At 34.3% G+C, this 23,223-nt stretch overlaps 2 protein-coding genes across 4 annotated transcripts; both read right to left on the reverse strand.

Moving 5' to 3' along the window:
- Positions 1–568: 568 nt before the first annotated feature.
- On the reverse strand, positions 569–2,880 carry LOC122604624 (serine/threonine-protein kinase D6PK). Its single transcript, XM_043777498.1, has 2 exons — positions 1,975–2,880; positions 569–1,532 (listed from the first exon to the last, which is right to left on the reverse strand). The coding sequence occupies exons 1-2, from the start codon at positions 2,664–2,666 to the stop codon at positions 653–655; spliced, it is 1,572 nt and encodes a 523-aa protein (XP_043633433.1). The 5' UTR covers positions 2,667–2,880; the 3' UTR covers positions 569–652.
- Positions 2,881–7,877: 4,997 nt separating this feature from the next.
- LOC122602564 (inositol hexakisphosphate and diphosphoinositol-pentakisphosphate kinase VIP2-like) lies at positions 7,878–22,161 on the reverse strand. Of its 3 annotated transcripts, none has more exons than XM_043775167.1 (31): positions 22,066–22,161; positions 21,831–21,937; positions 21,572–21,631; positions 21,220–21,266; positions 20,536–20,619; positions 19,519–19,582; positions 18,353–18,506; positions 18,024–18,094; positions 16,640–16,744; positions 15,687–15,779; positions 15,142–15,216; positions 14,971–15,056; positions 14,328–14,531; positions 14,154–14,253; positions 13,988–14,058; positions 13,404–13,485; positions 12,540–12,692; positions 12,316–12,358; positions 12,073–12,155; positions 11,824–11,886; positions 11,665–11,739; positions 11,060–11,185; positions 10,457–10,698; positions 10,306–10,350; positions 10,138–10,204; positions 9,841–9,912; positions 9,472–9,722; positions 9,260–9,317; positions 9,011–9,178; positions 8,813–8,887; positions 7,878–8,402 (listed from the first exon to the last, which is right to left on the reverse strand). In XM_043775167.1, exons 2-31 carry the CDS (start codon positions 21,870–21,872, stop codon positions 8,142–8,144), a joined length of 3,120 nt encoding a protein of 1,039 aa, XP_043631102.1. In that variant the 5' UTR covers positions 21,873–21,937; positions 22,066–22,161; the 3' UTR covers positions 7,878–8,141. The 3 variants fall into 3 exon arrangements, with proteins under 3 accessions (XP_043631102.1, XP_043631101.1, XP_043631103.1); XM_043775166.1 differs by having other exon boundaries at positions 21,813–21,937; XM_043775168.1 differs by lacking the exons at positions 21,220–21,266; positions 21,572–21,631; positions 21,831–21,937; positions 22,066–22,161 and adding an exon at positions 19,698–19,797 and having other exon boundaries at positions 20,536–20,598.
- Positions 22,162–23,223: the final 1,062 nt, after the last annotated feature.

Here is a 23,223-nt window from a genome sequence, read left to right on the forward strand (position 1 = left end):
AAAAAATTTGTCTTGCCGGGTCACCCACTTTTACAAGACTATATTTTTTTTTACAAGACTATATAATTACCTCAATAAACATTTTCTAAGTTCTTTTATTTTGTGACACAAACAATTGAGACTTTGAGAGAGACATTTCAAACGCAAAAAGAATGCAAATATAAACATCACCGGTACCATCAAAGGCAAAATATACAGAAAGTCCTAATAACCCCAAAGAAAAAGCATTATAATAAATAAAGCTTCAACAAACATTAGAATTCCACATGAAATAGACATGACTCAAATTGTTGGGATGGAATTTTAACATGATGTGTCAAATCCAAAGTTACTTTCTACTTGTTCTCAAAGAAAAAGGGAAAATGGTCCATCAAGATTCTAGCTGAGAAAAAGCATATGAAAAGGAGAGTTTTTGAGTATAAAGAAAAAGCAAATAGTTATGTTTTGCTTGTTGACAATTTTCAGAAAGTGCAAAATTTTTCATTGTGGACCAAATTTGCTTTTTTTCTTCTTTTCTTCTAGCTAAAAAAGACAAAAGTATGAGAAAAAAAGAGCTCATAAAGTGCAATAATAACAAAGAAAACCAAAATTTTCATTGAGAAAGTGAACACAATTAGCAAAGAAGGGATTAGTGAACCATTATGAAAACCAACTAAAAGAATTCGAAATCTAAATAAGGACCTGATGATCTATCCGAGTCAGATGCTTTCTTGTCGTTCTGAGGCAACGATGACTTGACTGTTTGATTCAAGAACGAAAGGTCGACAGGTTTTGGAATCTCGGGAGGGTGAATACCTCGAATAAGAGCCCAATTTATGCTTTCAAAAAATGGATGTTGTTTAATCTCCGTTGCTCCTCTTTTGTATCCTAATCTTTTTTGTGGATCCTTAACAAGAAGACCCCGAATCAAATCCTTTGCTGCGAAACTAATGTTTGACCCTTCGGGAAACTTTAAGGACTGGCCAACAACATTAAACAACGTCTCTCGATTTCCATTGCCTTTAAACGGTGTTTTCCCATGAAGCAATTCATACAAAAATATACCAAACGTCCACCAATCAACCGCACTCCCATGACCATCTCCTCTAATGATTTCAGGTGCTAAATACTCGTGGGTCCCAACAAACGACATGGACCTAGCCGCAGTTGGTTCTACTATAAGCACAGGACGTGAATCTAAGCTTACGGTAGTCTTATTTTTTTCTGTTTTGGATTTTGATGTTTTGGAAGAGCTGAAAAGACGGGGCTTAAAACAAGAAGGTTGGAAGCAAGTAGGCTCAACACAAGCCGGTAACCTGCAAGAGGGCTCAATGCAAGATTGCTGAATACAATAGGAAGCCCCAGTGCAAGATGGCTCGTTTGTTGACTTAACTAGTCTTGGGTTAACAAGACACCTTAATGATAAATCGAAATCAGACAACATTATATGACCATCTTCTCTAACTAAAACATTTTCCGGCTTTAAATCTCTGTATACCACACCCATCATGTGTAGATACTCTAAAGCAAGAAGCACTTCAGAAGCATAAAATCTACAAAACCAACCAAAAAAAAAAACACAATTATTCTCCACTATTAACATAAAATAACAATTAACAATGTCAAGTAAACAAACTAGGTTTAACATCCTCAATCTAAAACCAAGTAAGATTTTGTATTCTGTAAACATGATTGTTAATTTGTTATAATGTGAGTTCACATTCTTATGTTGATCTAACCGGTAAACGAGCATCAAACTTCTCACACACATGAAAATAATACGAATGCCTCATCTTTTTCACATACTTATAAAAAACAAAATTTCTAGTGTACTCAAAATCTTACAATAAGAAAGAATACAAACAAGTCATATATTTTTCATGGAAACATAAATTGACCAAGAAAACCATCAAACAATATGCAACCAATGAACCAATTCAACGATTAACACACAGAATGTGACAAAAACAAAGAAGCAAGAAACAAGTATACAACCTTGCAGCTTGTTCCGAAAAATGTTTGCCAGGCTGTCGTTGTCGAAGAATATGAAGATCACCACCGCTACAAAACTCCATCAACAAACACGAAAGCTTGTCCGTATCGAAATGCGAATAAAGCGTTGGAAGAAAAGGATGATCCAACATTCCTAAAATATCCCTTTCAGTTTGAGCTCTAGCTAATTTTTTCCTACCAACTAACATTCCTTTATCCATTACTTTAACTGCAAATAAACACCCCATATTCCTTAACTCAGCTAAATAAACACTCCCAATATCCCCAAATCCAAGTTTTTTCAATAACCTAAAATGTGATAAATTTAAGTCACCATCTTTACACTTTACTGACTGAATTGCATCCCATCGAATATCGTTCGATTTATGCGGTTTCGATGGGATAAAGTTTGAGCCTTTGGGCTCATTTTGGTCAAGATTATTGTATGAAAAACTACTGGAGGAATTACTTAAGCTAGTTTTTTGACTATCTTGAAAAGATTCTACTTCATTTGAATGAATACCATCTTTTTCTTTATTATTATTATTATTATTATTACAAGTACTAATGGTACTAATGCTTAAATCTGTTCTGGGGCTAGATGAAGTGAAACTAAGATCTTGGATGTTAAGATCTGGTGATTTTGAGCAAGACCCATGATTGTTTGGGCTAGTGGTTTTGGTGTGGTTGTTCATAGGAATGATTTGAATGTGAATGGTGCCAAGTGTTTGATAAAATGTCTGAGAGAATGAGAACAAAAATGCAGGTTTTGGTTAGTAAAAAGTGGGGAGTGTTGGTGGTGGTCAAAGAAGGGTTTGGAGAGTGCCGAGGTGGTCAAACGGGAATGGGAGAGGGGCGCGAAATAAGGAGTGAGAGGGCATGGGGAATCAAAGAGAGTGGGAGTGGAGTGAGAGTGAGAGGGTTTTCTTCAAAATTTGAATGGTGTTTGTTGGAGATAGTATAGTTTAGTGTTGGGTATATGGGTAATTGGGTTATATTGGCATTGAGATGCCAAATTAATGATTTCTTAATTATACTCTTTAGTCTCTAATCTCTCTACTCAAATTACGAAATTTATTATTATTATTTATACGTTACACACGCAATGTTACCGTCTTGTGGTGGGGGTAATTATTGGTAATAGAGACAACGTCAAGTAATATGGATAATTGATGTAAAAGACTAATGAAGATATTTTAAAATATAAAAAAGTGGTAATTTTATTTAATAATTAAAGACATTTTAAACAATTCTCACGTATAAAAAAGCTCACTTACAAAATTTTAAGAAATTTATATATTAAATCAACAATACTTCATTTGTCTAAGGAAAAATAGGATTGAAGCTTCAACGACTTGTATATCTTACATTTATCTATCTAAATCAATCTTTATATATAATAAAGAAGGATTGTTTTTTAAATTATTTTTAGAAACAATTATGATGCGACATGTATACAAATTTTTTGAAAATGTTTTTATTTTATTTATGATATCATATCTAATAATAAAATTTTAAAGATAAATAGCCCATTAAATATTTTCAAAATGTTTTATTTTATTTATGGGTTTACAAATTTATTCTTTTATTAGAAAACAAAATAAATACTTTGTTTATATAATATCATAAATGTTTTTTTATGTTTTATTAATGCAATAAGTTTTAAAATATATAATTATTATGTTAATCAATTTAATATCTTCAAGTTGAGTTATAATATATCAATAACAAAAGTTGTATACATTTTTTTAGATTTTTATTGCTTTTAAAATTTTATTAAAAATGTCCGGATTAAAGGCGGGCTGATTAACTAGTACCTTATTAAATAAAAATGTTGAAAGGAGTTAGGGAGTAAAAGACAAAAAAGAGACCAATAGAGTGTTACAAAAAGGCAATGGCCAATGGGTGGGAACTACGAGGACAAGGCGGACCAACACACCCCCGAACTTCCTAAACATTTTACGGGTATGAGAAGACTCTTGTATTCAACTAAAACAAGGCAAAGACACACCTTATTCTTTTAAGAAATACTAGCATGGTATCTACACATTGCGGCGGATATAATCGACACCATGTCATGATGGTTACCATCAACATTACTATGTGTTTTTTTTTTTTTTTTCCATTTAAGTTGTAGGTTGTGTGTATTTAAGGGGTAGAGAATAAGGAGGGTATAACTCTAATTTCATCATATGTAACTTTCAACATTTAAGAAAAAGTGTTATTTTTTTTATAAAAGATTATAGATTATAGATATACATCTAACTAAATCATTATATTCACAAAATAGCATAAATTTTTGTTTATGTGTTAGAAACGTGTCTATGTAACCATGATAATCCCTTTTAACACTTGCTTCTTATCCCCAACGATCCCACATATTAATCTAGATCGATCAGGTCTCTAACATCAAAGACAAAAAACCTTTTAGCTTTTTGACCAAGTTGCTAATTTGCAGCCATAGTTTTATGATTCAACTACTTTTTCTGTAAACCTTGATTAATATCATTACATTACACTCTATGACCACAACAACGTATAATTACAAATCATAAAGATGATTGTTTCTATGACTACAAGCTTTTTAAATATCACTACTTGTCATAAAGCAGTGTGGTTTGGATCAATGGTAAACACCCTAACCTCTAAAGACAAAGATAAAAAGTTTAATCATCATTCCATACAAAAGGCTGGAGGTCCTTTTCAACTATTTAGGTAGAACCTGGAAGTAGTCTTTCTACCTTGATAGTGATAAGGTCTGCCGACATCATAACCTCCTTGATACACCATCAAGGTATTGAAGCTTAAAACCCACAGAAGATGACACTAAGTAGTTTCTTTTTGCTTCTCAATTATTGTGGTAAGCTATATTACTTAGATTTTCTTCACCAAGTTAGGCCTGGCAATGGATTGGAAATTGATCCAAATCAAATCTAATCCAATCCATTCATATCATTTATTGGATCAAAAATAATATCCATTTATCCATTTACCAATCCAATGGATTGCTCCATTTATTTATTTAATTATTTAGATCGATCCATGATCTATATGGATTGACATATCACCAAAATTGACATATCACCATTGACAAGTACCCCCGATCAAATAGGTCCCCCGGTTGAGCGTGCCCCCCAGTGACCTGTGTCCACAGTCAAAGGTGCCCCAATGAAACGTTTTCTGGTCATGGGGGCCCCCGATGACCCATGGACCCAGTAATGTGTGCCCCTAGTGACCCGTACCCGTGTTCCGGTCAAAGGTGCCCCTGGTCAATGGTGCCCCCGATGACCCGTATCCCCGGATCAAAGGTACCTTTTGACCAGGGCACCCGTGACCGGGGATACAGGTCCTGGGATCACCCATGGTCAGGAGCACGGGATCACCTGGGGCACAAGTTGAGGTGACTGGGGGTAAGGGGTGACTAAGACACGGTAAGGGGCACGAAAGGTTTCCTCTACTAAACGTTCCTTAGTTTCTGAAAAGTAAAATTTCATTCATCTAAAACATAAATTATTGGAAAAAAATTAATGGATCGATCCGGATGATGATTTATCTATTTAAAATTATTTGGATATGGATCGGATCACGATCCATTATGTTGGATCACGGATCGGATCATGATCAATTTAAGTTGGATCATTAATGGATCAGATCATGATCCAATTCATATCCATCCATTGACACCCCTACACCAAATGATGGTTTAAATATGATCCTTTATTAAAAACTCTATTACATCACATCCTCTAGGTTAAACATTTATGTTTGAGAGGAAAAGTGTAGTACTTTACTACTCATAACCTTACCTATGAACCCCATTACAATAAATCGAGATCTTATTTGTTAAAATTTAGTAATATGAATTTAGCATCTATATTGTTGACCCGACAAAAGTTTTGTGCATCAAAGAATAAAAGAGAAAAGGTTTTAGCTTCGAGTATTTCTAGTTTTTCACTTAAGCAAAAACAGTATCTCGTTCCATTTCTATCATCTTGATAATATATATTTCCTTGTTTTTGAAATATGTTGTTTCTTTCATTTTATATACGCAACTTTAACTCAATTTATTAGTATCACGTTAACAATATACTAGCATATCATACTGAAACATTTTGATATTCATCAACCTCTACATTGAAATATTAGTTTATTGTTGTCACATCATCATACCAAAAACAACTTTTTGAGCCACAAAAGCCCCCCCCCCCCCCCCCCCCCCCCCAAAAAAAAAAAAAAAAAAAAAAATAGTATTTTAAATTTTAGTAGTGCCGCAGATATAGTTTTATATTTCATAAAATTATTAAAAGTCATTTAACAAACTTGTTACATGAGACAATGTTTAACATGGATCTCATAGACAAAATATTTTCTATGTCACTATCGGCAACAACACATTTATTCAATTTTTGTTGCCGTCTCGTGCGAGTAGTCATGTACCATAATACTTAAATGATAAATAAGATAAAACCTATGTTATGAGTATACGAGCTGAAAATGGAAAGTTAGGTTGATTATTATTGTGCTTGAAAACAAAAATTACAATATAACAAAAAAAATCTAACGGTTGCAGAAACTTCAAACAAGAAAAAAGCAAGAATATTTACGAAGATACTTATACTTCATTGGTTCTCATTGGTTCATGAGTCATGACTTATGTTAGCATTTAAGAAGCCTTTATTGTTTTCTATGGTGGTTTAAGTAATAAAAAATCTCTTACTAGTAAATTAATTAAGAAAAATTAAAAGATTATAAACGAAAATTATATATATACGTTTTCTTACCTTATTTTCGTTACCTTATTTTCGTTGTGGTTATTATGAAAGCCGGATTCTTGAAAACTTACTTAAAAAAGACTGATTGTGCACCGAACCGCGCAAGCTTTATGGAACAGATTGTGGGTAAAAGGGGTTTTGGTTTGTGCTTGTTGGCGATTCCCCGAAGGTAGGACGGTGCTTTTTCTCTTTTACGCCAATCTAGGGTTGTTGATATGATTGTCGAAGCTTGTTCGACTTATGTTTAGGGTTTTATTTGATTCGTGATCCTCCTTCTTTTATAAGAGGTTCCTAGGAGAAGAAGGTTAGGGTTTTCCCATTTTCTTCTTTGAGTCGAACTCTTATTGTAATGTCTATCTGATTTAGTTTCCTTAGGAGAATATCCTAGAATATTCCGGACTAGGCAAGAGTATGTTTATCTTTGGAAAGAATTTATGTTGATCCTTTAGCTATTCGATCGAGTTAAGCATCTCCGGGCTTGTGCCCTTCGTGAGAGTGCATCGTATTATGTGGTCTTCGGGTAATGACTTGGAGGGGTACATCATCTAAGACCGTTTATATTTTATAAGATACTTTGAGTAGATCCTCGACATTACTTTACCCATACTGCATGCTTTGAGGTAATCATGACACAATAAACCTCTTTTGCCAAGATATGGTCCGTTTTGAGCCTTTAACACATTCGTTCCACCATATTTACGGAGTCTCAGAGCATGAGGTATTGGACACGTTACATCATCACCTCAACGTTACCTCAACACATCAACTTTCACGTAGGACTTCAATATCTTCCATTCCGTACCATGTTTCATATATACTCAGTATATATTTTCTATGATATAATAATATACAGCCAGGCTGCTCAAACAGGTATCCAGGAAACAAGTAACCCAGTTTCTTGCCAAAATGAGCCAACAATATTAAGCGGCTTCAACAGGCAAAACTGACCAACAAGTTCCACATTGACCGATTTGCTAGCTTTTATTGTACACCCTATCTGAAAACCTAAAGGTGCCTGTTTGCAGCTAAGAGTATTGGTGTAACCACATGTTTACACTTATTGGAATTGTTGTTGTGACCAAGTTTAGATCTAGTTCAGTCCCTGGCAAGTAAAATGTCATTAAGAACAAACAATATGCAAGGGTGCTTCCAAATCATTTGATATTTCTTAAACAGAGACTATACAGAGTAACTTTGGTTCAGCAAAAATCCATAAAGTTGCACTGTAGGCATGTAACATCATCTTTTCAACTTCCTATATAAAAGAATATCCGAGTAACATCTACCTGGTTAAAAGGCGGCAAGAACTTTTGTTCCTATAAAGCTCAGTAATTGTTTTAATCTTTCCCAAAACTTGACTTATCTTTTCTTTTCAGAGAATTCTAGATATCAACTTGTTTATTTAACATTACCGTTTGCATGCTTGTGAAATGGCCAAAGGTTTACAAGGCGCTCTAACACCCCTGCACTTTTGAAGTAACCTGAGAACCCCTGAGGAGTAGTTGGTGGGGGGAAGTCTTCTGCAGGCATTGCAAAGGGCCGCACCATCTCCTCCATCTTATCCAATGTAAGATATGCCCCTATGTCTTGCAGCCTTTCAGGACCCATTATTGGCAACGTGTGCTCCTGATGCAGTGATGCTGCTTCAACATCATTTTTCTATAAAATACAATCGTTTGGGTCAAAAGAATGAAATATCATATAGAAAACTAATTACAGGAAACAAGGAAAGGTTGATAGCTAGTTGAAAGGGTAGCTTTTCGGTATGGGTCAAATTGGGGAGAGCAAGACTCTTTTTTGGTCCTTCAAATTTGGTTAAATCTCATTAAAACAAACTATACATTATGATAATAATCTGTTTAAGAAAAGAACAATTACAAGGTTCTATGCAATTTGCATAAATTTTGGATGGCTTCCGAAAAATTTGATATGTTTTCAGTTTGACTAAAAAGCTTGTAATTTAACCCGTTTGACCGGTTAGATAAAATTCTTACCCTGAATCACCAATCCACATATTATATACAGGTCCTAACTGCCAAGTGTCTATAATGTGTAGGAAAAAGAATCACCTCCAAAGGGGATAAATCTGCACCACGGCTAAACGTCATCTCAAGACGATATCTTTTGGGGTCTTCCAAATTCACCTGCAGTGTTCATCCAGGTAAATCTTATCGATTTGAACCATCAATAAATAAATTTTTAAGAATTTTCATGTTGTGTGTCTATTGTTTCTTTCCAAAGCTCCCTTCAAAGGAAAAAACACCAACCTCGGTATTCTCAAACATCCTTAATACAATATAGCTCATGTAATCGAGTTCCTTCGTTTCCAAAAGGCGCTTCAAAGCATTATCACAAATGAGGCTGGCCTCCCCTTGAAGAGATTCATCCAAGTTACAGTATCGAAGAACATTCATCAAGGAGTGGATATGAGATTCCTGTATTAACATATATATGTAACAAAAAATGTTTCTAGAAGGATAGGAAACGCAAGCTTAATATAGATGGCAATGACTTACGGATGTGAAGTAAAGGCGGGTCCGGACATGTCTCTCAGGTGTCCGCACATTAGCATACCTAAAGAAGTGAATAGAGATAGGTCAATACCACATAGGTAGGACTTTCAGGACTACCTTTGTGCCACAAGATCCAGTGACTGGAAGGAAAAAAATTTAATGCCTGTATAATCTAGATTAAGACTTGGAGTGAGTTCAAATGATTATGTACTCACTTTGGATCCAAACGGTATTTTATCTCCTTGTCATCGTCTTCATCCTGATCCATTGACTTTTCACTGGTGAAGCTAGTTCTTCTTGATTCTTCGTTCTTGATCAGAGATAGTGGTTGATGATCTGAGTGTTCTTTCACATTTTTAATAGAGGTTGAGCTTTGACTCAAAGACTTCAATTCTGCGACATTGATGGCTTCTTCACGAGTATTCCTCAGATCGATCAAAATTTTACCCAACAAGCGTCGAGCAATCTACAAAGTTGGTAATCAAGTCATATAGAACACGTGTTTTTACCTCTAGATCTATCACTCTACAAGAATACAAAATATTATATTAATAAAGTAACATGGACTATGTGCTTGAAGTTACCTTGGAGCCTATTTTCAATTTCTGCTTTGGGTTGATGCCATACTCATTCGGAATGACCCCATCAGCAAGTATCTGAGATAATAGCAGAACATTCAGGAAACTACATTAATCATATCCTACGATATGAAACTGAATTTTTCTATTGAGATAAATATAAATGCCCTTCCACCACTTTATTAGGTAGCACTACTTTCTGAGGTGCCGAGGTGGTAATCCAAGGGCCACTAATTGGTTTCCACTCTCACATCACATAGTATCAAAAATTTCACTTCTAAACTAGTTATTAAATCTTTGTACCTGAGCAACTTTAAAGAGCTCATCCAGTCCATCTATATTAAGATGTGCATTGTGCAAGAGATCATATCTGTTAAAGGTTATAAGAAGAAGAGCAATCTCAGTAAGGTCTTACCAAATGAACAAACAAAAGTTTCCAACATTAAAAAGTTAATGTGTGATCTCACTTACTTGCACGAGTCATAAACATCCGGAATTTGTGTTATATCATATCTACTGTTAAAAGGAAATAAGAGAAAAATGTCAGTGAACTATGACAGGATTAGCAAAAAATATTAGATTAGCAGAGCATGTTTCTGTTGCAGGTATCAATAGAGCATACTCTTTGCGTTCGTTATACAAGTCCCGCTCCAGCTTTCTCCAACGTGCATACATTAGAAGAAAGCCCTCACTTCCACAAGGTAATCCAGCAGCAATGCGGTCAACATCAATATTTGTCTTACCTAGTGCTCTTGCTTGATCATATGGAGGAATTACGTCATAAGAAGTTGTCTCAGTAAGCTTCTCATCTTCATCCTTTGCTAGTAGTCTCACTTGTTCAGTAACTTTTTTAGTCAGCTTCACCTGTCAGATACAGTACATTTCAAATCAGTAATTCCGCATATAATAGACAGATAGCAAAGGGTACTCTCCAGATAAAACACTAATTAGGACACTCGACACTAGGATGTAACTAGACAGATATATGGAAACTGAATAGCTGAACAATAATATAAAAGATGCTAATTTCTACTCAAAACGACCATTAAGCCGTTACTTCCAATTGCTGATCCCTGAGGTGACACCACTTCAGTTCCTTCAGAAGTCTATCGCATTTCACCAAAAACTAACCTCTAAACTCTTATCATTATGGGCTATATTGAAGCCAACAGCCTAAACTAGAATGGAAAAATATATTTAAGCATCATAAGCACAAAAGTTATACCAGTGTCGGTAGAAGCTCTGAAGCATTCGGCGGAAGACCAGCCCCGTCAACCATCCAGGGTCTTTTAGATGATCCGTTGGCTTGCACTGCCTTCACTCCAGCTGTTATCAAGTCGTTCAATCTAGCCTATAACAGCATTCAAAACAATAATGAAAAACGTACAAGAAAAAAATATGAAATAATTAATTTTGTGTGATGACATTCTTAGCCAAATTTTTTTGGTCTATTCACATGATAAAGGAAAGGAGCTATAGGAAGTCTGTGTTGATTATGCTTCTATTGATGAAAGAAGGAACACAGACAACCATGCTTCATATAAATGCTATTTTGGTACGTTTGGATATCAGTTGAGTTCCAACTGCTGTGAATAAATAATGACAGATTATAATGTTTGATAGAGGAATTTCAGAATAAATATTATAATTTCAATCTGTATAAAGTGTAATAAACATATGATAATTATGAAGAGTCGATAATCAAAAAGTAGCAAGATTCTGCTATAATTTAAAGAAAACTAGCAACGAAGAAAACTTATGCAAAGCTAAGCCTAACATGTAACAGGTGCGCATCATTAGAATGTGTTCAGCTCAAGGAAGAAAAGGAACCTTAGCTTCTTCCATCTCAATACTTGCATTATCAAGTCCATCTAACATTGATGAGTCCTTGCTAACAAGTGAAACCTTCATAAAGTTTTGATATTTTCAGTTATACCCTAAAATAGAGATGCATCAGTTATACTGTTCCATAATCAGAAAACAACGAACCAGTATTGGTGTTAATTGTCCTTCCAAGTCTAGAAGTCCCTTTGCGAAGGCAGCAGCTGACATCTGTTGAGAGGTGTTTAGCCAAACACGTTAGTAAATTGTCAAAAGAAAGCAAGGATGGTAAACAAGCAGAACCATCGCACAAGTATGTAATACAAAAATGTATTTCACAAGGCTTAAAAGGCAAAGAGTATATAACACTTAAAATGATGAATCTCAAAAAATAAATATGTAAATTTATATTGATACCTGCACACGACCTTCATCAGAGCTGTAAATCTTAAGGTCATGTCGATATGTACTGTGGAGGCGAAGCAGTCCAGTACCTTCACCTGAAAAAAATATGAAGAAAGAAGATGAAAAGTGGAGGAAGATAGAAATACAAAACACCCCTTGACAACATCAGCTTGTTCACAAAAAAAATCACCACTAAATGTGCCAACATGGGCCACTTGAAAGGAAAGGTTGCACTAGTAAGTGAATAAAATTTACCTGGATACATATTGTTGCGAAAATATCTGCCCAGCTCTTCCGCCTGCAAAGAAACAAATAGCAAATCACAAATTCCTAAATGGTAATTAAAAGCTCCAGGAGTTTAAATGAAGCAAATCTATATGTATCGCTTCTGATAAAAATGATCACATATGTGTTGGAGAAGAAATCAAGCGGTACTATCCACATATAGTAATGAAAATGAAAATCTGAGATGTAAAGACCTGTTTGCGACCAGCATGTGTAAGAACACCACCATATTTAAGAACCATGAGTGCTTCTATGGGGCGCTCTTCTTCAGTATCACCTTTTGCAACTTTAACCCACTTAAGTGGCTTAAGTTGAACCTTCCGGTAAATGCCAGAAAAATGGCCACCCTGCGAACAATCAAACAGAGCATTAGTCACTTAGTAAAATAACTATATGTTCATTCAATAGAAAATAAGAAGTTGAATCTCTAATGGATTTGGATTGGTGCACTAACACAAAGGATAAAAATAATGTTCATCTACTTAAATGTTTATATAGTTAAATGCTTGTCAATTTAAGATTATAAGAAGAATCATATATAATTAAGGAATACTAGTCATTTAAGTTTCTTAGTCTGTTGCTAATAACGAACACTTAGTTGAGATTTGATGCCCTTCAGGGAGCTCCTAAGATTCAATTTCATATAACTAGATAATCCTCTGATAACTAATCATGCGAATTGATATAAGAGAGAAACAACCATGAAGTACAGATATATGATGAGCTAGGTTACGATTTGGAAAAGGTAGTCTGTTGAGCAGTTTCAACAATAGCAATTTGTCCTACATTACCTAAATCAGATGTCTTATTTCAGTCTCAACATGTGAATATAACATGAAATGGTGTTCAGTAAACGAGCAACAATGTGAGCTCTTCAAGAAGCAATACACACAATATAGCTTCATTAATAAAACATATTTATAATCTGAAACCCTACAAAAAAGCTGATTAAATATATTGCAGTTAAGAAACACAATTTATCAATATATAAAGCAAAGGTAAAATAGAAAACTATAGAAATGCAGTGCGAATGATAATTTCATATGTAAATTGTAAACCTCTTCAAGAACTGCTTTAACTTGACGAAGCTTTTCAGCATGTTCAATGTCTTCAGCTTCACTATCACTTCCTGGACCAGGTCTATGAAGACAAAAAACTTCCATTAAAATATATTAAATCACTATTCTAACATATAACATGATTTAGCCATGACTTATACCAAAAACATTAAAGGGGTTGCTAATTAACTTGAATAACACAGTAAATAAAATAGGAATAACTAAGATATTAGGAGGCATAGATAATTTATATGCAACGATCCTTGCTTTAGTAAGGTATAACTCACAACTCCATAAAAACTTCCAGAAATAGGTAATTAGTACAACTGAAGTTGCACACCTAAGATATTTGGAAGATTAAAATAAAACAAAACAGGCAACAGCTTAAACCAATAGCTATGAGATAGCAATGAATTTCAAATTGTAGCAAAGAACATGACTTATATAAATTACTTTTTGTAGAAATAATTTCAGGGATTGAGCAAAATCTGATCTCTATAGAATATTAAACTTGTGACCATACTAGAAAGCATTATTTATTTAGCAAATAGTTTCCATAAAATGGCTTTGGGTTTAGATTATACCTCGAACGAGGTACTAATATGCGTGTCGCATCCAACAAGTCCTGCAACTGGACCGCAGTTTTGAGTTTTGTCTGCAGGAGAATAATTGTCAGGCTAACAGATAAGTCAGTTGTAACTAGTAATTTACAAACTATACATAGTATGAAAAGGAATATATAAAAAGCACCTCAGATCTGGGTCTTCCACCATTGTATTTTAGCATTATATTCAACAACTTTTCCTCGGTAACCTTCAACTTTACTTTTTGCTTTGGAGTTCTGTCACCACTGCCAAAAAATACTTACAACATAACAACCGAAGCGCTAACACAACCGAGAAGAAAACAAAGATATAATCTTACTGACGAATAATGGCAATCACACAGTGCAACTCCTCGGCCTGTCCATATGAGCCAATGATCCCACTTCCCTGACGTGTTAGACCCTCCGGTTGAGCTGGTTCTTTGACCTTCCAAGGCAAAACTGGTGGAATTGTCGTTGACAGATGAGGAGCTTTGGCATCTAGAAACATCTTCCTCAACACACAGGCAGCATCATCATAATATCTGGGTAATTACGCCAATGTCATGACATCAGCAAGATAACAATATAGGGAGCATTTTGCATAATGGATTTGGCTATGAGATATTGAACATCGTAATTTTATCCAAAAAACAAACAAAAATGAGTAAGCAAATTTCATCAGCTTTTTAGTCATTTAAACTTCCAAACAAGGAATGCAGAAAGCTTTGTATGGTCCTGATGTGATACACAGGCAGCTTTCTGAATGTGTTGTGCGATGTGTCATCTGGCTTACTTTATTTTGCATTGGCTCTTCACATCACATCACATCACACATTGGACTTTTCGCCTCTATAAGGCAAGGAACGTGTCGAGATCTTACTAACAATTAAATTATATTCAAGTAATGCAACTACATTGAACAACAGGTATTTGTTGATTAAAGAGAATAAATAACCAATGTTACACTTAGTAAAAGCTTACTTATAAGAGTTTTTAACAAAGCTCCAACCATTCACATCACAAACATATGAACGGCCTTCACAGCGCAAGAGATCAAACCCGCACACCTGTAGAAACATGAGCATGGCAGATCATCAAACAGTAACTAAATTGGTAAATGGACAGTGTAAAGGTAGAAATAATATAACCTACCCCTTGCCTAAATGCAATGCAAACTTCTCTTGCCATTTGCTTCTCATTTGGAGTAAGAAGCACTGGATACCTGACCTGCCAAAGATAATAAATTCAAATAAAAATAGAATCAACTTTCTAAAGCCCTTCAAATTGGTTATTGAGACATATGGCACACGTTAAATAGCCTATGCTGTAATGAACATGCAAATTTTCTTGAAATGACTTGTCCTTGAATCTTGATGCAATCCCCAAAAACGGCAAATGTTAATCGACTGCTGTTTCAGCAGTATGTTGTTGGTATCCTAACAAAATATTGGGTGAAATTCCCATATCATGCAAGGTTCAGAAGTGATTTCATTTTTTTCCTTACACATATCCCTACTCTTGGCATCAGTGTATCTTTATCTCAATGTAAGAATAAACCATATTAGCCACATAAATTTGGTCACCATCAAGACTAGGCAAACAGTGGCTTACCCAACAATAATAAGGCTCTTTCGGAAGATACATACTAAGTGTGAATGAAGTGATGGATTATTATATATATTCAACATAGCACTTACTTCTTTGCCATCTGGATTTCTCATAACTACGCCATCAACAACAGGAGACTTCCTTGCCTCAGCATGTGCATATTCAGGACCAACTGTATACACCTATCAGCATAAAAAGTAATCAGTAAGGCAAGAATTTACCCAGATGCATGACTGAATACGTAATCACCACAAAGACAAATGCACTGAACCCACATTTCTCGGCCATACAACCATACATGATCTACAATGGATGCACTTGCATACCTTATACTATTTGTGTACCTTATATTATTTGTGTAGCATGAATACATATATGTTATTTTGGTGAGTCCAAACACCCTAACACAAATATCAAGGAGGCAAATAATATAACTGGAAGTCAGTAACGCTTCAGGGTACCAGGGTAAAAAAACTAGTCGATGAATTATAAGGCAAGAAGTAGCATTATAGCAGATCCAAATCCTGGTAATTAAGTGAGAACACGCTAAAAGTTTATGCCTTTAAAACATAAGAATCTATAGATCATCTATCAGTCGTAAGCATGGGCAACAATGGGTCGGTAAGTACCCTGACAAATATAATTGAAATCCTTAGCTCTGTATACTTAATAAAATCATTAAAATGTGAACTAACGTCTAACGACAGTTACACAATTTTCCGTGTTTTCTTTGCATATCAGGGCCTACATTGAAGAGCATAAGGATTCTCTATAATCACTCATTCCATCCTATCTACACAGAAGAGGTAGCCGAATAACAGTAATATAGCATCAGCCTTTTTCTGTGTTAAATCATTATCCCCTTTCCCGTAAGGTCCATGGAAAAGAGTGAGGGTATAAGTAGCATATTCCAACTAATGGAAGGCAATAAGTGGACATGCTTCATTCCAAACTTGAAACCTGAGCAACCTCAATATGGCAAGATACCATTGATAAATCGGCTGTAAAACTCAGAAATAAAAAATATTAAAAATTAAGCAACCTTAACATCTGTTCCTCCGGTTGGCATAAATTCCTCGTATATATAAGACCCCTCGCGTCTCACTCTTCTAACATCTGGATGAAACTCACTTGATCTATTCCCAACCTGCAAGAAAGCTAAATCAGTGAACAGTGTATAGCTAGTAATAACAAATTGAAAAGTAACACATAGCAACTGTGAAACAGAAAACTTACACATGCCTAATTCATATGGAGATATTTCAAGTAGCAAACTTGAAATGACTCTATAATAAAAGTTACACTAGGGTATTCAATACCAACAGTTATTTTAACTGCTCATTTGGAACATCCAAAATCCTTATTACCATGAACTTTTTTTTTTTTTGAAAAGTATTACCATGAATTTCATGTTTGAAGATGAAAAATTAAGTGTTTCATACATCTGTAGAACTTGCTCTCATAGATGTTGCCAACAGTTCAAGACTACAAGAAAATGGAAATAACATCTTAACTATAAACTATCTCATGGGAAGCATGTTAGACCTAGATATTTAGCTTCAAATATGACGTAATAAAAGAAGCAGTGACATAAATATATAGAATACAAAAAGAAGTACAAGGAAGATGAAACATATAAAATCATTTGATCTCAGAACATCCAGTCCCGCATACTTTTTTTTTTTTTTTAACAAAAGTGTAAACTATATATTAATCACCAAGAGACTATACATATACAATCTACTTTGTAGCAAAGAATGGACAGGCCCAAACTGCCAACCAAAGTAGATATTAAGATACAAATATCAGACACAATATAAAAAAGACAATGACTCAAATTCACACAAACGCTACAAGCGACAAGTTACAAAATTTTAGACCATTATTATGTGTCTCACGAATTCACATACTATATATAGCTACATGGATAATAAAAGAGCAGTGACATAAATATATAGAATACAAAAAGAAGTATAAGGAAGATGAAACATATAAAATCATTTGATCTCAGAACATCCAGTCCCGCATACTTTCTTTTTTTTTTTAACAAAAGTGTAAACTATATATTAATCACCAAGAAACTATATATCTACAATCTACTTTGTAGCAAAGAATGGACATGCCCAAACTGCCAACCAAAGTAGATATTAAGATACAAAGATCAGACACAATACAAAAAAAAAATGACTCAAATTCACACAGTAAACCTTCATGAATGTAGCATATCAGATCTTAATTCTTTCAACAAGCCAACAGGATATGTTTACCTATTTTACAAGTTTATCTCGTTACACTTGGAAGTAAAGAAGTTATAACCTAGCAGTATTAGAGTTAGCCAAGTCTTATAAGAGACAAATGTGTGTAGATTATTATGTAGTGTGTGAATGTTTACCTTTCTAAAAAAATAATCAAGTTGGAAAGCTCACCTTTCGAAATAACTCTTTCATGCCACCCCCTGCTGAGCTGGGGTAATATATCATTATTCTGTGATCGTCACCTTTAAACAAGAAAAAACAGAAAAGCTAAACATACTTAGTTATATACAGTGTATACAAAAGCCTTCAAAAGTAGCATCACTGGTGAACATGGACGTTCTATAAGTGTGAACTTCGCACTTTGTTAGAATTAATTTGGAATGAATATAGAATGCATACAAAGATTAGAACCACCATATATAGAGGCACATATAAAAAGGGAAAAAAAAAGTATCTGTATTAAGTAGAAAGCGTATGAAACAACTGCGCAAAGTGCATACCATGAACAGGCTTCTCCACGAAAGGCTTCCAAAATCGCTGCCCATGAACTTCAACAAAATCTTCTTCCTCGACAAAATACTCCAAGTCTTGATATGGTTTGTCCCTATTTACAAATGCATATCTTGGAACTGGAATTCCATACATTTCGAGGCACTTGATTTTAACCGGAGAAGAAACAATTAGAAATGAAAACAGAAAAGAGATAGAAATAGAGAGTGCAACTGTGCAAGTATGCATGTGTATGTGTGTGTGTGTGTGTGTGTGAGAGAGAGAGAGAGAGAGAGGACCGTGTGAATAGAAACAAATAAGAATTATTTCAGACAAATATTTTTGTCCTCAAGTCCTCATAAATAACATAGAATCAACATAAGTGTGCCCGATTTCCCATATTCGCGATGTATAATACTATAGCCGAATTTGGTGATTGGCTAGTGTGAAAATGAGGTCATTTGATTTGGAACCTGGTACTTGACTACTTAAGGTTTGTGTTGTTTACAACAGTAGTATCGACACCTTTGGTACAGCTCATTAGGCACCAAGTGAACTGCTTGATCTTACAATACAAGTTTTTAATAAACATTTAACCACATAAGCATGAGCCAAGAAAGCCTAAGTAGTTTGAGTACTAAAACAAACACTATACCCAGAAACTATACCAAGGAAAAGAAAAGAAAAGATGGGTTGAAGTAGACCTACAAAAGATCAGGTAGCTGTAATCACCTTTTAGATGTAAATCATGGACATAACTTATTGCCTAATTGGCTAGATGGCTTGGTTTATTACACTTTTGGCACCTGCATTATGTTATCTGATGGATGACATCTACATTCTAAGGTCAGCCATAATTAGCAACTAACAATGAATGGAAATATTGGGATTTGAGGTACCAGCTAGATCTCACTACCACGAAGAAGTGAAGATTCTTACCAGGAAGCATAGATGAACACAATTGGAGGCTACAAGGAGAAAATACTGACACTAGCCATTTTTACTCTGTTTCAATTCAACTTAACTATGCTACTTGTAACACGTTTTTCTTGGTATATATTTTCCAAAAACAATTAATAATAGCAACCAGACCCTCATTGTCCTAAATTCTATGATTAACCACTGGACAAAAAAGGCCAGTTCATAAACCAAAACATGGTTTTATTAAAGTTCATACCTCGTATACTTTCCTCCGATCATGAAGAAGGTGTTGTGGTTCCAGTTCATTGACAAGGAAAGGTCTGAAGAATAAATAAGTAAAAGGTGAGTAACCAGGTTTGAGCAGGACTCACAGACTGCTAATAACAGTCATAAATGCTTGCATGCTAGGTAAACAACATGTACAATAATGAGAACCTCTATAAGAAAACTAGTGTAGCCTTCAAACTGAGCATATACTGATCTAAGAGATACTTGAGATATACTTCTGGTCTGTTTCACCCATTTGACTAGATCCCTAACGTACATAAAAAACAGAGTAATGTGTCTGTGCATAACAGAAAAGAGTAATTTATCATGATTGCCTATTTGTCAAGAATTAATAGACACTATACAGAACCAGACAGATATCTACTAGTCAAATCAAGAAGAATGATGGGAAAGGCAATTTAAGATATCAAAGTTTAGAAGAAACAAACAGATCCTGGTTTTCAAGACTCGGGACTATACTGAGAGTCAATTTTGGTTGACCATGGCCATATCGGAATGTATAAAACAACGGAGTAGATACACGCATCCAATATACAACTACCAGTAATGCCAGAAAAAATCCAACAGAATTATGATCTGACAATTGAATGATTTACTATTACAGAAGTACCATAATTTAGGATTTCAAATCTTCTTAAAACGGCATAAAGTTCAAAATAACATCAAAGTTGCGAAGTGACCTAAAATAGCTAAAGCACCTTCAGATCCACACACACACACACAAAAAAAAAAAAAAACTCTTGAAAGGTTCATACTTCATAGATTTCTATCTTTGTCACACAAGTAATACTAAGATGTCTATTCAACAATCCAGCACAATGCTGCCAAAACTTGCTAAAGAGTAATCATACTAAAACTATGCTTTGGATATGAATGATGAGACACTTATGCCAAATGACTTGTTTATGTTTGAGAAACCTGCTCTTATCATACAAGCTGACAAGAAGATGAGAATTTTAAAAATCAAAGTAATAAAACAACATACTTCCTTAGTGCAGCATATGCTTCGGCTTTCTCAAGCGGATATCCAGAGGAATGAAAAGCAATCAAACAATCACACAATGGCCAGCTGAAATAATGAACACAAGGCAATAAGTTTGATAGAAATCAGGTAATATCTTATCGTTACCTTAGAAGGAAAATTGCAATATGTGGTCTACATATATAATTTGCATATAGAAGACATATTGTTAACCATAAGCCTGGGAACTACTCATAGTATGATAGTTAATACCAAATTCAACGATGGTCAATATTGACTTGCTATCTGGCATTTACCCCATTTTACCGTCTTCATGGTTAAGATTAATAAGCAAGCACTTCAAATGTCAAGCAATTTTCTCATTTCATCTACCAAAAAAAACTTTTTATCACCTTCCAACCATAAATCCAATCATATATGTTTTGCCTATCCAATAAAATTAGGCTATAGGTATACCGTAAAAAACATGTTACAGATAGAAACAATTTTTAGGCACCCCTAAAGACTTTACAAATACATCAAGTTTGAAAGTGGACTCTATCTGTGGCAAAGAATCTCATAAAAAACACTGTATATATGTCAATAATTGCAAAATTAAGCCATATAATAAAATTAATGACTATAAAACTACTTATAATTGATGGTGACTGATTGATATATATACGAACTAGTATCGTACAAACATACCTCTCTACCGGTTCGTCCAGTATAACTCTGTCTCCAAAATAGATGATCTACACAATCATAATACAAAATATTATTATCAAAAGTTTTTAACAAAGAACTAATTAAATCAGAACACATATTAGTTGCTTTCATGTTAATTAAATATAAATAAAAATGAAATATATACACAGAGAGCAATATATAGTCTAACAATAAAAACTTCTTTTTTCTTAACTGAATATAATAGCCAACCTTTAGAATATCCGAATCTCATTTCAATTTCATCCAAAAGCACAACAGAATCAATTTATTCAAATAATAATAAATAAATATATATAATAAAACTCCAAGTAACGAATAGTTAAGAACTTACTTCAAATTCACCAAACGCTTGAAGCCTCTCAAGTATTTGTCCCATCGGAGCTGAGAAAACCTAACGCAACGGCGCCGCCATAACCGCCGCCGGAAATTAAAAAAATAAAAAAATCAGTGAATGAAACTTATAAGAAATATAGTTAGAAACACGATCACTGTAAACACATTCCGGTCATCATCGTCCGTCGGAGAACTGTGTGTGTGAATGTGTGTGAAATATATGAAAAATAGAACAGAACCTCGGGGCCGCATTTCACCTTCTTTTCCATTACACATACTCCGACTATTATTTTCTTCATCTTTATTTCTTCACTTTTTCAGAATGCAGGTCTCACTTTTTATACATAAGCTGAGATATTTCTAACTACAGAAAAATATAGACAGATATTTATTATTTAAATATGTATATAGATATAGTAAATATGTATGTATAGGTATAGAACTATAGATATAGATAGAGTAAATATGTATGTATGTGTGTAGAGAGAGTACCAGAAATACGAGAATATCGGGGAGGAAGGAAAAAGGGAGGACGGTGTGATCTGAAAATGCGATTTAACAGAAAAATGCTGAAAAAGGAAAAAGGTTACGTATTTATAATATAAGAATATCCGTGGAAAAACGGGATTTTTGATATGATAATATGGATGGATGGTGTGGGGATACTGGAATATACACAACACATATACCTCTTTCAGGAAAAATGGATTTGGCTTTATGTGGTCTTTCCCGTCGTTTTCTCTACTTTTTTTCACTCGCAACTCGAGTTGAAAAGGAGAAAAATAAAGGTGTGACTGTGAAAATGCAAAAGTAACTATATATAATATATCAACCAATATTATACCAACGCTATGAAAATGGTTATAGTCAACATTTTATATTAGCAATTTATTGTGTGTCAATGTAAAATCAGGTAACGCGTTATATATTAAATTTTCTATAGTAGTGGTTTTCACAAGTTGAATAATGTCAATAAAGGAAAGCTTGCGTTTGACAATATCGTTCGATGTAATCCATTTGGGTGGAGTAAGTGATCATGTTGTCTCGTTATACATGATGATGACTATATTTATCATCATGCATTTATTTTGAAACAAATCAACGGAGTTTCTCTATTTAGTCAAACATATAAAAAACAATAATTTAATTTCTTCTGGACCTTTGAGAGTCATTTGATAATTACTACCAGGTATATATTCCATTAGTTGTGTATGACTCATATATAAGTACATGGTAGTTAATTTGTCCCTTGCAAGTGGTCTATTATGTGGAAATATGTCATTATCACAATGAAGATATATGATGCTTTAAACACAAGTGGCAAGTTTTAATGCATAACCACTCCGTGTCGCTAGATAGATTTGTGAATTTGTGATCACATGTGAAGTTTTTAATGAGATAACGAACACAAATAGTTGGACCACCCGTCGTATACTCGTATCTATCCATAACATTACATTAATTCATCAAATTGAAATATTACAAGTCTAAGCTAATGCTTTATTGCTTCATCAATCAAGATACTTGAGTAATGAAACTTTTTGGTGTCAACGCTATTTGTTTGATAATTATGTGAAATAACAAGTTATTTTCCTAAATATTTTAAATGAGACAACGTTTATTTAAATGACCTTAGAACCATTAATAGCT

This window comes from Erigeron canadensis, chromosome 6 (assembly GCF_010389155.1).
Source record: "Erigeron canadensis isolate Cc75 chromosome 6, C_canadensis_v1, whole genome shotgun sequence".
Classification (NCBI taxonomy): Eukaryota; Viridiplantae; Streptophyta; class Magnoliopsida; order Asterales; family Asteraceae; genus Erigeron; species Erigeron canadensis.

What these genes read in the sequence shown, in the direction of transcription:
- LOC122602564 (XM_043775166.1), bottom strand. Translation starts at nt 21,872, where the DNA reads ATGAAGAAAATAATAGTCGGAGTATGTGTAATGGAAAAGAAGGTGAAA. An exon ending in GATGTTTATGACTCGTGCAA is followed by an intron (nt 10,205 to 10,305) that starts GTAAGTGAGATC and finishes AACCTTTAACAG; the next exon opens with ATATGATCTCTTGCACAATG. An exon ending in CAGATTTATCCCCTTTGGAG is followed by an intron (nt 8,403 to 8,812) that starts GTGATTCTTTTT and finishes TGTATTTTATAG; the next exon opens with AAAAATGATGTTGAAGCAGC.
- LOC122604624 (XM_043777498.1), bottom strand. Translation starts at nt 2,666, where the DNA reads ATGAACAACCACACCAAAACCACTAGCCCAAACAATCATGGGTCTTGC. An exon ending in TTTTCGGAACAAGCTGCAAG is followed by an intron (nt 1,533 to 1,974) that starts GTTGTATACTTG and finishes TTGGTTTTGTAG; the next exon opens with ATTTTATGCTTCTGAAGTGC.